Source organism: Pteropus vampyrus, unplaced genomic scaffold (assembly GCF_000151845.1).
Source record: "Pteropus vampyrus isolate Shadow unplaced genomic scaffold, Pvam_2.0 Scaffold8, whole genome shotgun sequence".
In the NCBI taxonomy this organism is placed as follows: Eukaryota; Metazoa; Chordata; class Mammalia; order Chiroptera; family Pteropodidae; genus Pteropus; species Pteropus vampyrus.
The window spans coordinates 14,637,929-14,650,638 of NW_011888789.1; the positions used below are offsets into that span (position 1 = coordinate 14,637,929).

At 50.2% G+C, this 12,710-nt stretch overlaps 1 protein-coding gene across 1 annotated transcript in view; it reads right to left on the reverse strand.

Annotated features, from left to right (window-relative positions):
- Positions 1-12,710, reverse strand: part of LOC105301010 (ankyrin-1-like) — a 182,261-nt gene that overhangs the window by 13,836 nt on the left and 155,715 nt on the right. The window contains exons 23-35 of the mRNA XM_023520081.1: positions 12,089-12,186; positions 11,768-11,992; positions 10,578-10,732; positions 10,001-10,212; positions 9,284-9,488; positions 8,817-8,913; positions 8,313-8,541; positions 6,981-7,106; positions 6,748-6,867; positions 5,463-5,541; positions 5,106-5,180; positions 3,484-3,615; positions 2,407-2,553 (exon numbers count right to left, since the gene is read on the reverse strand). Coding sequence (XP_023375849.1) covers positions 2,407-2,553; positions 3,484-3,615; positions 5,106-5,180; positions 5,463-5,541; positions 6,748-6,867; positions 6,981-7,106; positions 8,313-8,541; positions 8,817-8,913; positions 9,284-9,488; positions 10,001-10,212; positions 10,578-10,732; positions 11,768-11,992; positions 12,089-12,186 — 1,900 coding nt within the window. The remainder of the gene's footprint in view (positions 1-2,406; positions 2,554-3,483; positions 3,616-5,105; positions 5,181-5,462; positions 5,542-6,747; positions 6,868-6,980; positions 7,107-8,312; positions 8,542-8,816; positions 8,914-9,283; positions 9,489-10,000; positions 10,213-10,577; positions 10,733-11,767; positions 11,993-12,088; positions 12,187-12,710) is intronic.

The window sequence follows — 12,710 nt, forward strand, 5'->3', positions numbered from 1 at the left end:
CAAGTAGGGCACACAGCCTGTGTCTACCAGGAGACCTGCTGGAGCAGGGTGTTCAGAAGGGGTTGATGAAACTGGACAGAGAAGCCAGGAAGCATAGAAACATTCAACTTGTGACTATCTGTAATCAACAAAGCAGGGGGAGGAGTCCTTTGAAAACTTATTAGATCATGTTACTCTTTTGCTCCAAAGCTCTCCATGGCCCTCCATCTCACTCCAAGTAAAACCCAGTGTCCTCAGAATAGTCTCTAAGAGCTAGCTTCCTGTGGCCCTCTGACCTCTGCTCCTGCCCTTTCTTCTTCCCTCCCTCTGCTCAGCCAGCCCCTGTGACCCCTCATTGTTCTGTGAGGCACCCTACACAGGCCACTGCATGGTGTGCGTGTCTGGGTCCTCTTTCCCCATGTTTCCATCGCTCACTCCATTTCCTTCCAGCCCTCCTTCAAATGTTGCCCACTGCCACCATTTATTTACGCCCCCAACCCAAGCACTCCCATTCCCCATTACTTGAGTCTATTTTTTCCCTCACCACTTATTGTAACCTGCCAGCTGATTTTTAATTGTTGTAACTTCCTTGTTTATAGTCATGTAATTCTATGGGTCCATTGTCCTGTAGGTACCTAGTTGGGGCACAAAAAAACCAAAACATGCTGATTTGACTTGATTAAAACAGTATTGGGGATGTAAAGAAATCCAACGAAATGACTGGTTATCACATAGACAAGGAGAAGTGCTTTGTAAGTTGGATTTCCGGAAGTTGGTGGCATTCCTCAACCACCTTCCTTTCTTTCCTTTGTGAAAGACAGTGGATCTACTTAGCAGTCCTGCAATGCTCCAACCAGATCCCCTAGCAATGTGGGAGTGGACCGCTGTCTTGGAGCACTTCACCCTGCATGTAAAGAGTGAGCAGAGTGCAGCTTCCACTGAGAGCCAGGGACAAGCCCCCACGTACACACCCACACATGCCCCGCACACAGCCATGAGACGCGGGGCGGGGAAGGGCTAGGAGTCTCCCATAACATGCATCTGTGGAGGCTGACGGCTCCTGAACACCTGGCCGAGGTGGAGACAGTGGAGACAGGCAGTGGAAGAGAATGAACGGACTAGAGGTCCAGATGAGGTCAGAGGTAGAAGAGAAAGGTGACAGGACGTGAACAACAGAAGATGAGCCCTAGACCCAGGGGCAATAGGTGGCATGTTTCAGGAGACACAGGACATAGGAGAAATGTGTGAGGGCCTCAGCATGCACAGGCTACACCTGGCAGAAGCAGGCCCTGTGGCTAGCCCAGCCTAGAACTTATTCATGGCCCATGCCTGGTAGCACAGGTGTCCACACAGGGAGCACGCTTGTGAGGGGTTGGGGACAGTCATTAAACTAAGAGCTTGGGGAGCATAAGCAGCACGATGCAGCTGCCGAGGGTAATGTATTAGGCACAAGAGGAAGAGAGTTCACAGAATTAAAAACCGTTTTTCAAGGTCTGTAAGGAATCTTAGGGATTTAACCCAACTTGCTGATTGTAAAGAGAAGATGACTCAGCTGTATATGGAGTCAGAAGGACAAAGGGACAAGAACTCTGGCCTCCTGGCTCCTACCACAGAGCGAGTTTCTGCTCTGTTTCTGTGTCCAGGGGTTAGGGATAGCCAAAGGAGGGGAAGGAGGAGGGGTCCTCTGGCCTGGATGGAGGGGAGGAAGGAGGGGTTCTCTGGCCTGGCTACTTCATGCGGCTGGCTACTGTAAAGAAAGTGGTTCTCGAGAGGCAGGCAGCAGTGGGGGTGCTGGGGCAAAGGCTAGCACCCCTCCACCCCCAGCCCATCCCACCCCACCAGGGGCTTGGTCATATTGCATCATGTTAAACCACATCAAAAAGAGTGAGTGGAAAGGGGTGGGGTGAGAAAAAAAGGGAGAGAGAGGCAAAGAGAGACTGGATTCAAATAAAAGTAACCACCTTAGCCTCACAGAAGGGGCTATGATAGGACTTTTAAAACAGCACCCAGTTAATCCACATCAGATCTTGAGTCAGAAGCTCCACTCTTTTTGTTCCTCAATCATTGACTGTTTTACTGATGGGGACACTGAAGCCCAAAAGGCCCCATTGCTGGTGCAGAGCTACAAAGAGCATTTGTAACCTGTAGGAGCAGGAGTCCACTGGTTGCCCCAGACTCCACTCCTGATGTCAGCTACTCCACCGGGCCCCCCTGGGAGCCTGTTGCTGATAGGAGCATCGGGGAGCCTTTCAGCGGAAATGTGCACCCCTGTCTCTCCAGCTCACCTCTGCTCTCATTGCCACTGGGGAGGGACTTTGTTGAGACAGACCTCACACCAGCAGGACAGAAGGTTTCAGGAAGAGTCTTGTGCAGGTGGCTGGAAGGCTGGGCTTGGCTCAGCACCACCTCCCTCCAGGAGACACTCACCATTCATCTGGGAGGGTGAAGACGAGTAGTCCCGCTCCGTGTGCCTCCGGTCCGGTTTCAGATTGCGGCTTTGTCTGCCAGAGCCTGTCAACATGTTCAGGATCTCACTCCGGTCAATGTTCTGGAGGGCGGTGTACAGGTTCTCCACTGTTGGAGAAGGAAAGAGACACTTAAGCGGGGGAATTCTAATTATTGTAGGGCAGAGCGGGAATACTGTGGGGAGGGAGGCGGAATTAGACCCAGAGGAAATGGGAGAAGGGAGGGAGATGATTTTTTTTTTTTTTTAGAATATGGAGGCATTGTTCTTTGTCAGAATCAAAACAAACTGCATCACTGAAGATTTTGTTACTCTTCAAAGATCTCTTCCAAACCCTAACAGTGGCCAATTTCAAAGCAAGGAAAGGCTGATTTTGTAATCAAAGAGGAATACTACAATAAAGGAGAGCGAAAATGACTGGATTCTAGTCTTTTGAAATCCTTGGTCCTCGCCAGTCGATTTGAGATGCAAACATAAAATACTCAATTTCCCGTGTTTTCAGTTATGAAAATTTGGCTGAGGAGAAGCTGAAAAGAGTGAAACAGATCTTCCCTCCAGATGGAAGAAAAAGATGTTGCTGGGAGAACAATGATGGGCTTCGCTCACCATGCTCTGTCCTAAGAGGACAGTCCTCAACTGTTTGAGAAATTCAACCGGAAGTCACATAACCTACACGTATGCTGTCACCTCAGGGTCCTGGTGCAATTGTTACCTTATTCTGAGGATAGGAAAAAGATGAAGGCCACGATTGTATTCTCTTGTATTCTCTTCTGGCAGGATTGTCTAGAAGACCCAGTGACTTTGAGTTTGTGTGTGTGTGTGTGTGTGTGTGTGTGTGTGTGAGAGAGAGAGAGAGAGAGAGAGACAGAGAGAGAGAGACAGAGACAGAGACAGAGACAGAGACAGAGACAAAGAGTGCAAAAGAGATTGGTTTCAAAGATGAACATCACAAATGGAATTTGAAGGAAGAACTACTCTGGTGAAGACTAAGTCCTGGCACAGGCTTTGGTAAGAGGCTTCCTGGGCTTAATGGTACTGACTGTTTGCATTTTTGCCTTCACGGATGACCCAGTGGTTCAACAAGGCTGCACTCTGCTCAAACAGCGAGTTGGGGTTTTCTACGCGGATCCTGTTGATGTCTTCCACACTGAATTGAAGTTCCCGAGCCAGCTCTGCAAAGAAAGAACCAAGACAAGTGTGAGCCAAGGCAGAGCTCGGCTCCAGCTGCTAAGATGGGCCCTGTGGGCTCGTATGTCAGGCAGGGAGCACCGAAAGTTAAACAAGTCTCCCTTTGGATTTGGGATTCCTTTTTACCAAGAAATACCTACACTTTTATATCCTCAGAAAATGGGGCAGGAATAAGGATGCTCAATAAAAAAGTTTCGAGTGAATGAATGGATAAATGCCCTTTCTTTCATCACTTCAAATATGAGATGAGGAGACAGCCTCTCAGCAAGGTTACAACTTTATCCAAGGTCACAGAAGAGGCTGGTGCCAGAGCTGGGAGTGGGGCTGAACCAGTGCTGTCTGTACTACACCAGGACAGGATGCCACTCACTTCCTACTGAGAAGCAATTATAACGGAAATGCATTTCTGTGTTTATGTTTCTTCAGGGAAAGGCATTATTTACATTTAAAATGAAAATACAAGTTGCCATTTAAATGCAAGGGAATAACACAGAATGTTCGCTCTCCCTCCCCTATTATTTTTATTGTTATTTCTCATAGGTGCTTTGGAAGGGAGAACAGCATCAGTGTCTAATTTCAAGGGTGAGGAAGGCCAGTGGGAAAGTTATAGTGAGAATCAGAAAGTGCATGTACCACCCTCCCACACACACACGTGTGCATGTGTGTGCACCCAAGGGGTAGCAACAGACATTCTTTTTTGACTTTAAAAATGAACATTTTCTCAATTTCTGCTATGAACTTTTCTCACACTGCCTTTCGGCAAGTTATTAGTAAGGTTTCTGTGTTTGTCTGAAGCCCTCTCTGCAAGGTGACTCAGCGATGGGAGTTCATTCATATAAAAGCTGACAAAAAAGGGGTGGAGAGAATTAAGTTATAGGGTCTACGACTGAGTAAAGCACATTTTGAGCTTTCACTTTATTTTGCCCATTGCCTCACTTGAAATAAGATCAACCGTTATTGTTGACAAGACATCTGGTAGACTTCAACTACTGCCAGAGATTATAAATGAAAAACATTGAAACTTGCCCTTTAACTCCTCCTTTCCCTCAGCAATGCCAGTCTATGAAGAAAGGCAATGTGTAGAGTGTAGGGATCAGTGGATGGGCCGCCAGGTGACATATCTTTTGTTGGAGTGTTTGTTATTTGTTTACTGGGTTTTCTGGGCTCTGTCACTAACTAGCTGCATAATTAAAGTCATTCTATTTAGCTGGATCTCAGTTTTCCCATCTGTAAAACGAGATGAACTAGATCAATTCTAAGGTCTCTAGTAATGTCAAATGTTGATTCTTTCATACAGAGAAAAACCAGACAGAAATGGAGGATGGAGAGAGTTCCTCCCTTACCATTGGCCTCCAAAGCTGTTACTTATTAACAGACCTATCTAAGCCAATGACAACAAATACACAAGGGATAGTAAAAAAAGGTTTAGAAATCAGTTGCAAAGTGTTTTTCTACCTCAAACTCTCCAACTCACCTGCCCAGCTGAGGCCAAGGTTTTCTGATATAATAACCATCTTCATATCTGCTCGATCAGTTCCACTGAGAAAACCTGGGGAGAAGCATTGGATTTCACTTAGTAGCCTTGGCAGGACACAGAATGGGCAGGGGTGAGTCAATGACCTCAGATGCGGCAGACCTCAGAGTACACCAGACTGATTGTTAAACGTGTAAGGGTCAGGTGCAGACCCAAGGCAAGGGCTCCACCTGCTGTGTTCAAAATGTGCTGAGTCAATCGTGTCAACACAGCTCTTCTCAGGGTGAAGGGAAGGGAGCTCACTCACAACCTCCTTGGAAAGGGAGCGAGCACAAATTATCACAAAGAGGTTTATACCCAGTGTTGATTCACTGAGAATGCTGTATCTCAGGGCCAGTGGTGTCAACGTCCTTCTCCTGTCATCGACTCCGCTCCCCTGCAGAAGGAAGACAAAGAAAGGGTGCTTTGGATTTGGGGCTGTCCCCTTTTTTGGAGATTATGATTCAAGCTCATAGGCTGTGGGGTGGGGAATGATGCCTGTCCTGACAAACAGTAAGTACTCCACTTTTTTGGAGTCCGAACACAAAGAGTAGAAGTGTGGGAGGGGGTGGGAGTGAGATAATGGTGAACTCATGGGGCCCTTATCGTGTGCCAGGCCCCATTTAATTTAATGCTCACCACTACCTATGTGGTAGGTACTATTATTATTTCCATCTCATCATCAAAACTGAGGCACAGAGAGGTTAAATAACTTGCCCAAGGTCACTCTGCTAGTAAGTGCCACCAAGTTATTATTTCTGGATTCCATTCTGCTCAAAAGACCCATTTTTGATACCGGCCCAAGGCTTAACACCTTGGCTCTGTGGAAAAGCACCCAGAGCTTTGCTCAAGGATTCAGGAAATCCTGTTTTGAAAGAGAAGTTGGTTCACTCTGGTCCCCAGACAAAAAGAGAAATTGAGCCACAGACATATGAATAATGGAACCATTCTTCTTTTCTAGTTTGGCATGGAAAGCTGACGATTAAAACAATAGCAAAAAAAAAAAACACCAATAAAAACATGGAGACATATGATCCCTCCAAAGTCCTTGTGATAGGTGGTTGACTCTGATACTCTTACAGGTATCGATAAAGGAACATACTTGGTCAAGATGCTTTTGCAGTGCCTGAGACACCAGGGTTCCCCTCTCTGAGGGCCTGGCTGTCTGGGCAAGATGAGCAAGCACGTGAAAAAGAAGCTCAAAAAAAGCTATCAAATGGCTGGTGACCTTGAGCAACTCAATGCCCAGTTCTAAGCCTCGGAGACCTCAGACAAGGGGTCCTAGAGTGGATGCCTTTCAAGATCCTTTGAATCTTCTAGAAGGAACATCCTAGAGTAATCACAGCCCCTAGTGAACACACATATTGCTGTCTGACACTGATATTTTGTTCCTGAGCCTTGCAGAAAGGGCTCGGACATGCTCTCTCTGCAGTCCACAGCCAAATGTCCAGCAGAGACCAAAGAGCCTTTCTGTGCCTCAGGGAATTCAAAGGCGGCATTTCACAGGAGGAAGCCCTTTAGAAGTGCTCAACCTGGGGTCTGTTTCGGGACCTCCTCTGAGACCCCACCTCAGGCACAGGGTCCTCTTCAGGGGGAAGCTCACCTTGGTGCAGGGGGGCATGGTGATGTTCAAGTGGCAGAGAATGTGCTGGGTGTCCTCATACTTCATCGCCTTGCGCAGAAATGACAAGGACCCTCCTGGTTCTCGACTGCTATCCCTCACCTAAATTCAACCACACAAAAAAAAGGAGATTCAGGAGCCATTCTATAGGCCACCGGGATGGCTGAGAGATTTGTGCCTCCCAAACTTTCTAGACCCAGGCAAGAGGTCAGTACCTTTACGGGAATGGCCAAACGGTTCTCCCTAAATGACTGGAACTGGAAACTCCGCTGCTGGGCAGCTTTTTTGATGGGTACCAGGTTCCCGGAGAGTTCTGCAAACAGAGACATTCCTTCCAAAACCTGTAGGAAAGGAAAAGCGAATACAGCCTGTCAGGTAGGAATGCCCATACATCCTGTCCTGCCTCTCAGCTTTGGTCTTTCCTTCCCCACACCACATCCTTTCTTATGGCATGAGGCACAGTGGATGTGCTCTGAGAAATTCCACTGTTTGCTTTGGAAAAGGTTTTATTTCCCAGGTTATGCTTCCTCACTGAAAAGGATTTCATAATAAGCAGGAACCTTCACATATCCCTGTGTAGTTGATCGGGACTGCTGTCAGAGTACTACTCTAAACTCCACCAGGATATCATAATATGGCATCTGAAAAATACCTGTTTTCACACCTGTCCAAAAATGTTTAGTTTATGAGAAGTGCTAGAAGAACCACGTGATATTTTAATCTCATCCTTAATATAAGGATCCCTCCTGTGTATATAATGCTTTCAAGTTATAGAGAACCCATTTGACAGTTGAGGAAACTGAGGCCCAAACTGAATAAATTCTTTGCCTACTTAGTGCAGGGCTTCAGAGCTCTTTCTTCTAGGCCCTCAGTCCCCCACGAAGGCTCAGCACAGACTCTGAGGCCAGACTGTTGGTCCTGGCTTATTACACATCTAACAGGAGTGAGTATCCTGGGACAGTCAATAACAGATTACAATCTAGTCCCCGTTTCTTACTCCTCATATCATTTGTCCAGCCCTCTCCCCTGCATCCTCATCTTGGCACTACCAAGCGGTCAAGGTGTGGCCTCTGGGGTCAGACTACTTGGACCTTAGTTATGTAACTTTAGGCAGGTTATTCAGTTATGTAACTTTATTTAACACCTCTCGGCCTCAGTTTCTTCATCTGTAAATTGAGGATAATAAAAGTACATACAGTTACGAGGATCAGGTGAGATTATGCTAGTCAAGTACTTTTAATAGTACCTGGTACAGAAGAACTTTAATACACGTGAGCTCTTTTCATCACAAATCACTGGGCTCACAATGGTGCTCCTCATCTTTGGTGAAACTTCTCTAGGATGCCTTTCAAGATGGGGATCAAAGAGACACAGCCTAGGACCTTCTCCCATGCCCCACCGGGAGGGTTTCCTGACTGCTCTGGGTCACAGCGTCCTGGAGAGAACAGCCTACGAGAGCCCTGTCCTAGCCCCAAGAGCTTTGTTTCACTGTGGAAAGTGAGGAAGGCCCACAGGTGCCCTGTAAGAAAGAGATCCAGGCACTGTACCTCTATGTCCCTGCTCCGGGCCACCTCAACGAAGTTCTCGTGCTGCTCCAGAGTCTTGTCCACTTTATCGTCCGTCATGCAGTAGCAGCGCAGCCGCCCTTCTCGGGGGTCATTCATTTTGGCAAAAATGACAAACTTGGCCATGTAGGGCACCGCGGTAAGCTCGTTGTACAGCAGAGTGGCGAAGTTCACAGCCTCAGCAGTCCGAGGACAGTCTGACAGCCAAAACCTGAAAAGAGAGGACTAATTATAAACATGTTCCTAAATGCCCAATGGACAGCTTCATCTCCATCCAGACAGGAGCAACCTATAACCATGCGAAGGCCATCCTAAGATTCCTGGAGGTCACAGCAGGGCTTGTATGTGGAGAGGGGCAAGGTGCATGCTCGGATTCAAGCCTGAGATAGGCAGGTCAGGACATCAGGATGGCTATCTGCAGGGGCAGCACCGACCCCTCAGTCCAGGGTCCTGGAGCCCCCTAGGCTGGGCTGGGATGCGTCTCACCTGGCAGAGACGTTGGTGGTGAAGGCGGCACACTCATTGGCATACACGAGCTTGGTTGTTCCTGTTATATCTTCCCACTGGGCTTGGTCTGTTCCTCCTGCAACAGAAGCAGAAATGGACTGGGGGACAGTCTTCAGAACGTGGGCACAGAGCTTGCCAAGACACTAAGGGGTGAGTGGGCAAGGGCAGAGGCGGCACATCTGGATGCAGCCCTGAGCACATCTGTTCTCCCACACTCTCCTCCTCCTCCCAGCAACCTGCAGCACCTCTCCTCTAGGGGTCACAGGGCTCTTCCACGGAGGGCATGGACTTGACTCAGCACCTCACCCCTCCACCTCATTAAAGATAAAACCCAGGAGAAGCCAACAAAACCCAGGATGATTGCTAGCTTTACTTTCTCCTATCTCCCCCTAGTGTGGCCAGAAGAATGGCTAAAGACGGGACAGAGAAAAGGGGGCATCTCTCACCAATGACACTGCAGAGCAGGCGCAGGCTGGTGGTGTCTCCCTCCCCACTGTCCCGTGGGTTGTCCGTCCAGGAAGGAGGGAGCGGGATCCGAAGTCCGATGGGGCGGTGGAACTTCCGGCGCCGTGGCTCCACGGTGACAATGGGGCTGAACGTGGCCTGGTTGCCCAGGAGTTTGGTAACTAGCTCATCTGGTACAGGTTGGGCCTGCAAAATGCCACAGAGGGGACACTCAGCCCCAGAACAACAGCGGGGCTCGGGGACAGGAGGCAGCACCATCCCCGAGGGGAGCGCAGGCTGTCAACGCAGAGCGCAAAGACTGCTGGGAGGAGGCGGGGTTCCCACTACTACTCTGGACCCCAGGCCTGGTGTCACTGCTTAGCTCTCCTTTCTGAGCACTTTCTCCCCATTTCCCCGCTGCTCCTCATCCCTGGATGGTGCCATCTTTATTCAGCATTGGGTAACCCTCCAGGAAGCCATGTGGAATCCCCTCATGCCTCATGACTTAATGTGTTATCTGGGGCCTTCTGCAACCCACCCTTTCTTTTGAGCTTTAAGATCAAATCTCTGATAGACATTTTCAGGCACTGGACAAAAGCATGGGGCTATTTCCTGGGGACAAGGGCCATCGTCCTGACAGCCTTGAACTCCTTCCACTTTCCATGAACTCTGAGTGGTGGTGGGGGTGCCACAGTTGGTGAGGAGGAGGGTTGTGTCACCTGAAGAGCCAGCTTCACTCTCTTGGTGACAGCATTTTCTGGGAACGTCGCCTGCACCAGGGGGACCAGCTTGCTCTTCAGAGAGCCCCCTTCAGGGCCGATGGTGTCGTAGTCCTGGCAGAGCCGTGACATGATCACAAAGTACAACGGGAAGTCCGTGGTGATGATGCGGCAGACCCTCTTCTTCTCCAGCTCTTCCAGACTCCCTAGCTCTGGAATCACATGGCATGGCACCGCCGCCTGGTCACGCTGAGCACAGGCTCAGCCACCACTGTGTCCCAGAGTCCCCTCAACCCCAGCTCCCCGGGGCATGCCCCCTCCCCAGCACCTGGCAGGGGGCTGAGCTGCCTCAAGGGAGAAATCCCCAGGTCCAAAAGGTCAGGCAGAGGGAGATGCGGGTGGCAGGCAGAGGCCTGGTAGCCACTCAGATGCCCTAGGGACTGGGAGCTAGACCATCCTTAGTCTCTCACGGTTCCCCAAACTCCAGGTGGCCTCAACAGCCCACCCAAAAGTAAAACTTCAAATCCCATCTTCTGGAAGGAGGGCACCTGCTCTGGGGTCCCTGGGGCTCCACTACCTTCGTCCATCCCGTTGAGGATCTGATCCAGGTAACTTTCTCCGTAGCGGCTCTTGTGTTCCTTCCACACGGAGCCATTTTCACTCCGCAGCACCACGAGCTCACGGTCCCCACGGCCATGGGAGGCAAAGTGGGGGATCTCCACAATCACAGGGCTGAGGGGACAGAGCGGATGGTGGGAAGTGTGTGGATTTGGTGTGCGTGCCTTGCAGGCAGTGGCCAGGGGCAAAGGGAGGGAAGAGCAGGCCAGAAAGGGCAGTCTGTTCCTGCCTGGAGGGGGAAGGGAGTCCTGCAGCCACAGTGGGAGCTCAACTTGTGGGCAGGTCCCAACAGTAGTACAGACCTGCCTCAGGTTCCTGAGTCACTGTGGCCCCTGTCACTCACCACCAGGTCCCCATCTCACTCCACAGGGCTGAGACTCAGCCAAATAACCCTGCCCTTGGACCTGATCCTGAGAACAGGCCTGATGTCTCCAGACAGGGGAACAAAACTCTCTGAACCTCAGCTTCCTCCCCTATCAATCAGCAGTAATGACACAGCCTTTGCAAGGAGGCTTTGAGGAGCCTCCTTAAAATGGAAAATGAACGCGAAAGCCTTCTGCAGGCTGCTTTACAAGTGATGGATGAAAGCTCATAGGTGGGGGCAGGCAGTGGATGGAGATGCGAAGGCAGGGTCTCTTGGGTAAGACCTGCACCAGCGTTATAGCCATGGTGCCTGAAGAATAACATAGCTCTAAGTAGAAGCCCAGCTGCCTCAGACAAGGTAAAGAATGGGTCTCCAAAGTCCATTGATCTTGCTGTCCTTGGGGGCAATGCTGTAAAGCTGTCTTCTAGTAAGACTGTTTCAGAGCTGAAATAATTAAACCCTTGGGGGCCCCCAAAGTAGCCCTGTCTTCTCCATCCCTTCTCTAGTGTCATACAATATTTGAGAGTGTTAAGCTCCACCTGGGCTATGAACTCCTTAGTGTACTGAGGAAAAAATCCTGAAAAGGGGAATGAGAGTTCCGGGTTCTGATCTCATCAGGACAGTAGAGAAATGAGGTGAGGTGGGCTCCAAGGCTCATCTCTCCCTCCGTCCTGTGGCTGCATGGTACTGGGTGGTTGCTGCTGAGGTGGCAGCAAGGGACCAGCAGGACTGGGACAGGTGAGGAACATGTTGCACACGCGCACCCAGAGAAAGAGGATTCTCACCTCAAGAACTGGGCCCCCGTGGGCCCCAGTGCAATGATCCTGCTGGCCAGGCCCTCCTCCTTGGCCAGCGGGGGCGGCGTGCTCAGCTTCTGCGGCTTGACCAGGCGGCAGGTGATGCGAGTGGGTGCCGCACACGTCCGAGGTGGGATCACCACCCTCAGGCCGTTGTGACGGCTCCCCCTCATAGAGCCTCCCCTGGCGTCCACCATGAAGCTCACCAGAAACCTAGGGCACAGGCAGATCCATGTTGGGCTTCTATGTGCTCTCTTTGAGACAAGGAGAGTGGAGCAGCCCAGAATCCCTCTCCTGGGGGTCACTCACCCTGTATGGACGGGGCTGGCCACTGGGCTGATGTTATCTGAGGTCTCCGTGGCCGGGCTACTGGGGATGAGTGAATCTTCATCATACTCTTTAAATGCCTGAGAAGGAGAGAAAGGTCAATTGTCCTATTACCTCTCAGGCCACAGGTGCTGGTCTCAGACCAGCTGATGTTGTGCCAGGCTGGGGAGGCTTGTGCTCACCGCCTCGCCAGAAACCACACGGACCACTGGAAGAAACTCACGTACCACTGACCCTCTCGGGACAAGGCATTCCTGGAGTCTAAAAGGAAGTGCGAGCTTCTTCCTGCCATTAATGGCTGCTCCTCGGCTCAAGACCCTGGACTAGAGTTTAGGAACCAATAGAGCAAGTCCTTACTCCAGTCTGGCTTCGGTCTCAAGTCCTACACCCACTGCTGACATACCCACCCTGTTCTCCAGCTACATCCCAACTTGAGACCTCTGTTCTAGGTGGCTTGGCTTTTTACACTAGAGCTGGCAACTGACCCTGCACCATCACTTAAGCTTTGGGTGAGCTACTTGTCCTGTAGGCGTCTGAGGTACATGAGGTGAATGGAATAGATCCTTGCCCTTGGCATGTTTCCCGTTTCCTCATCTGCAAATGA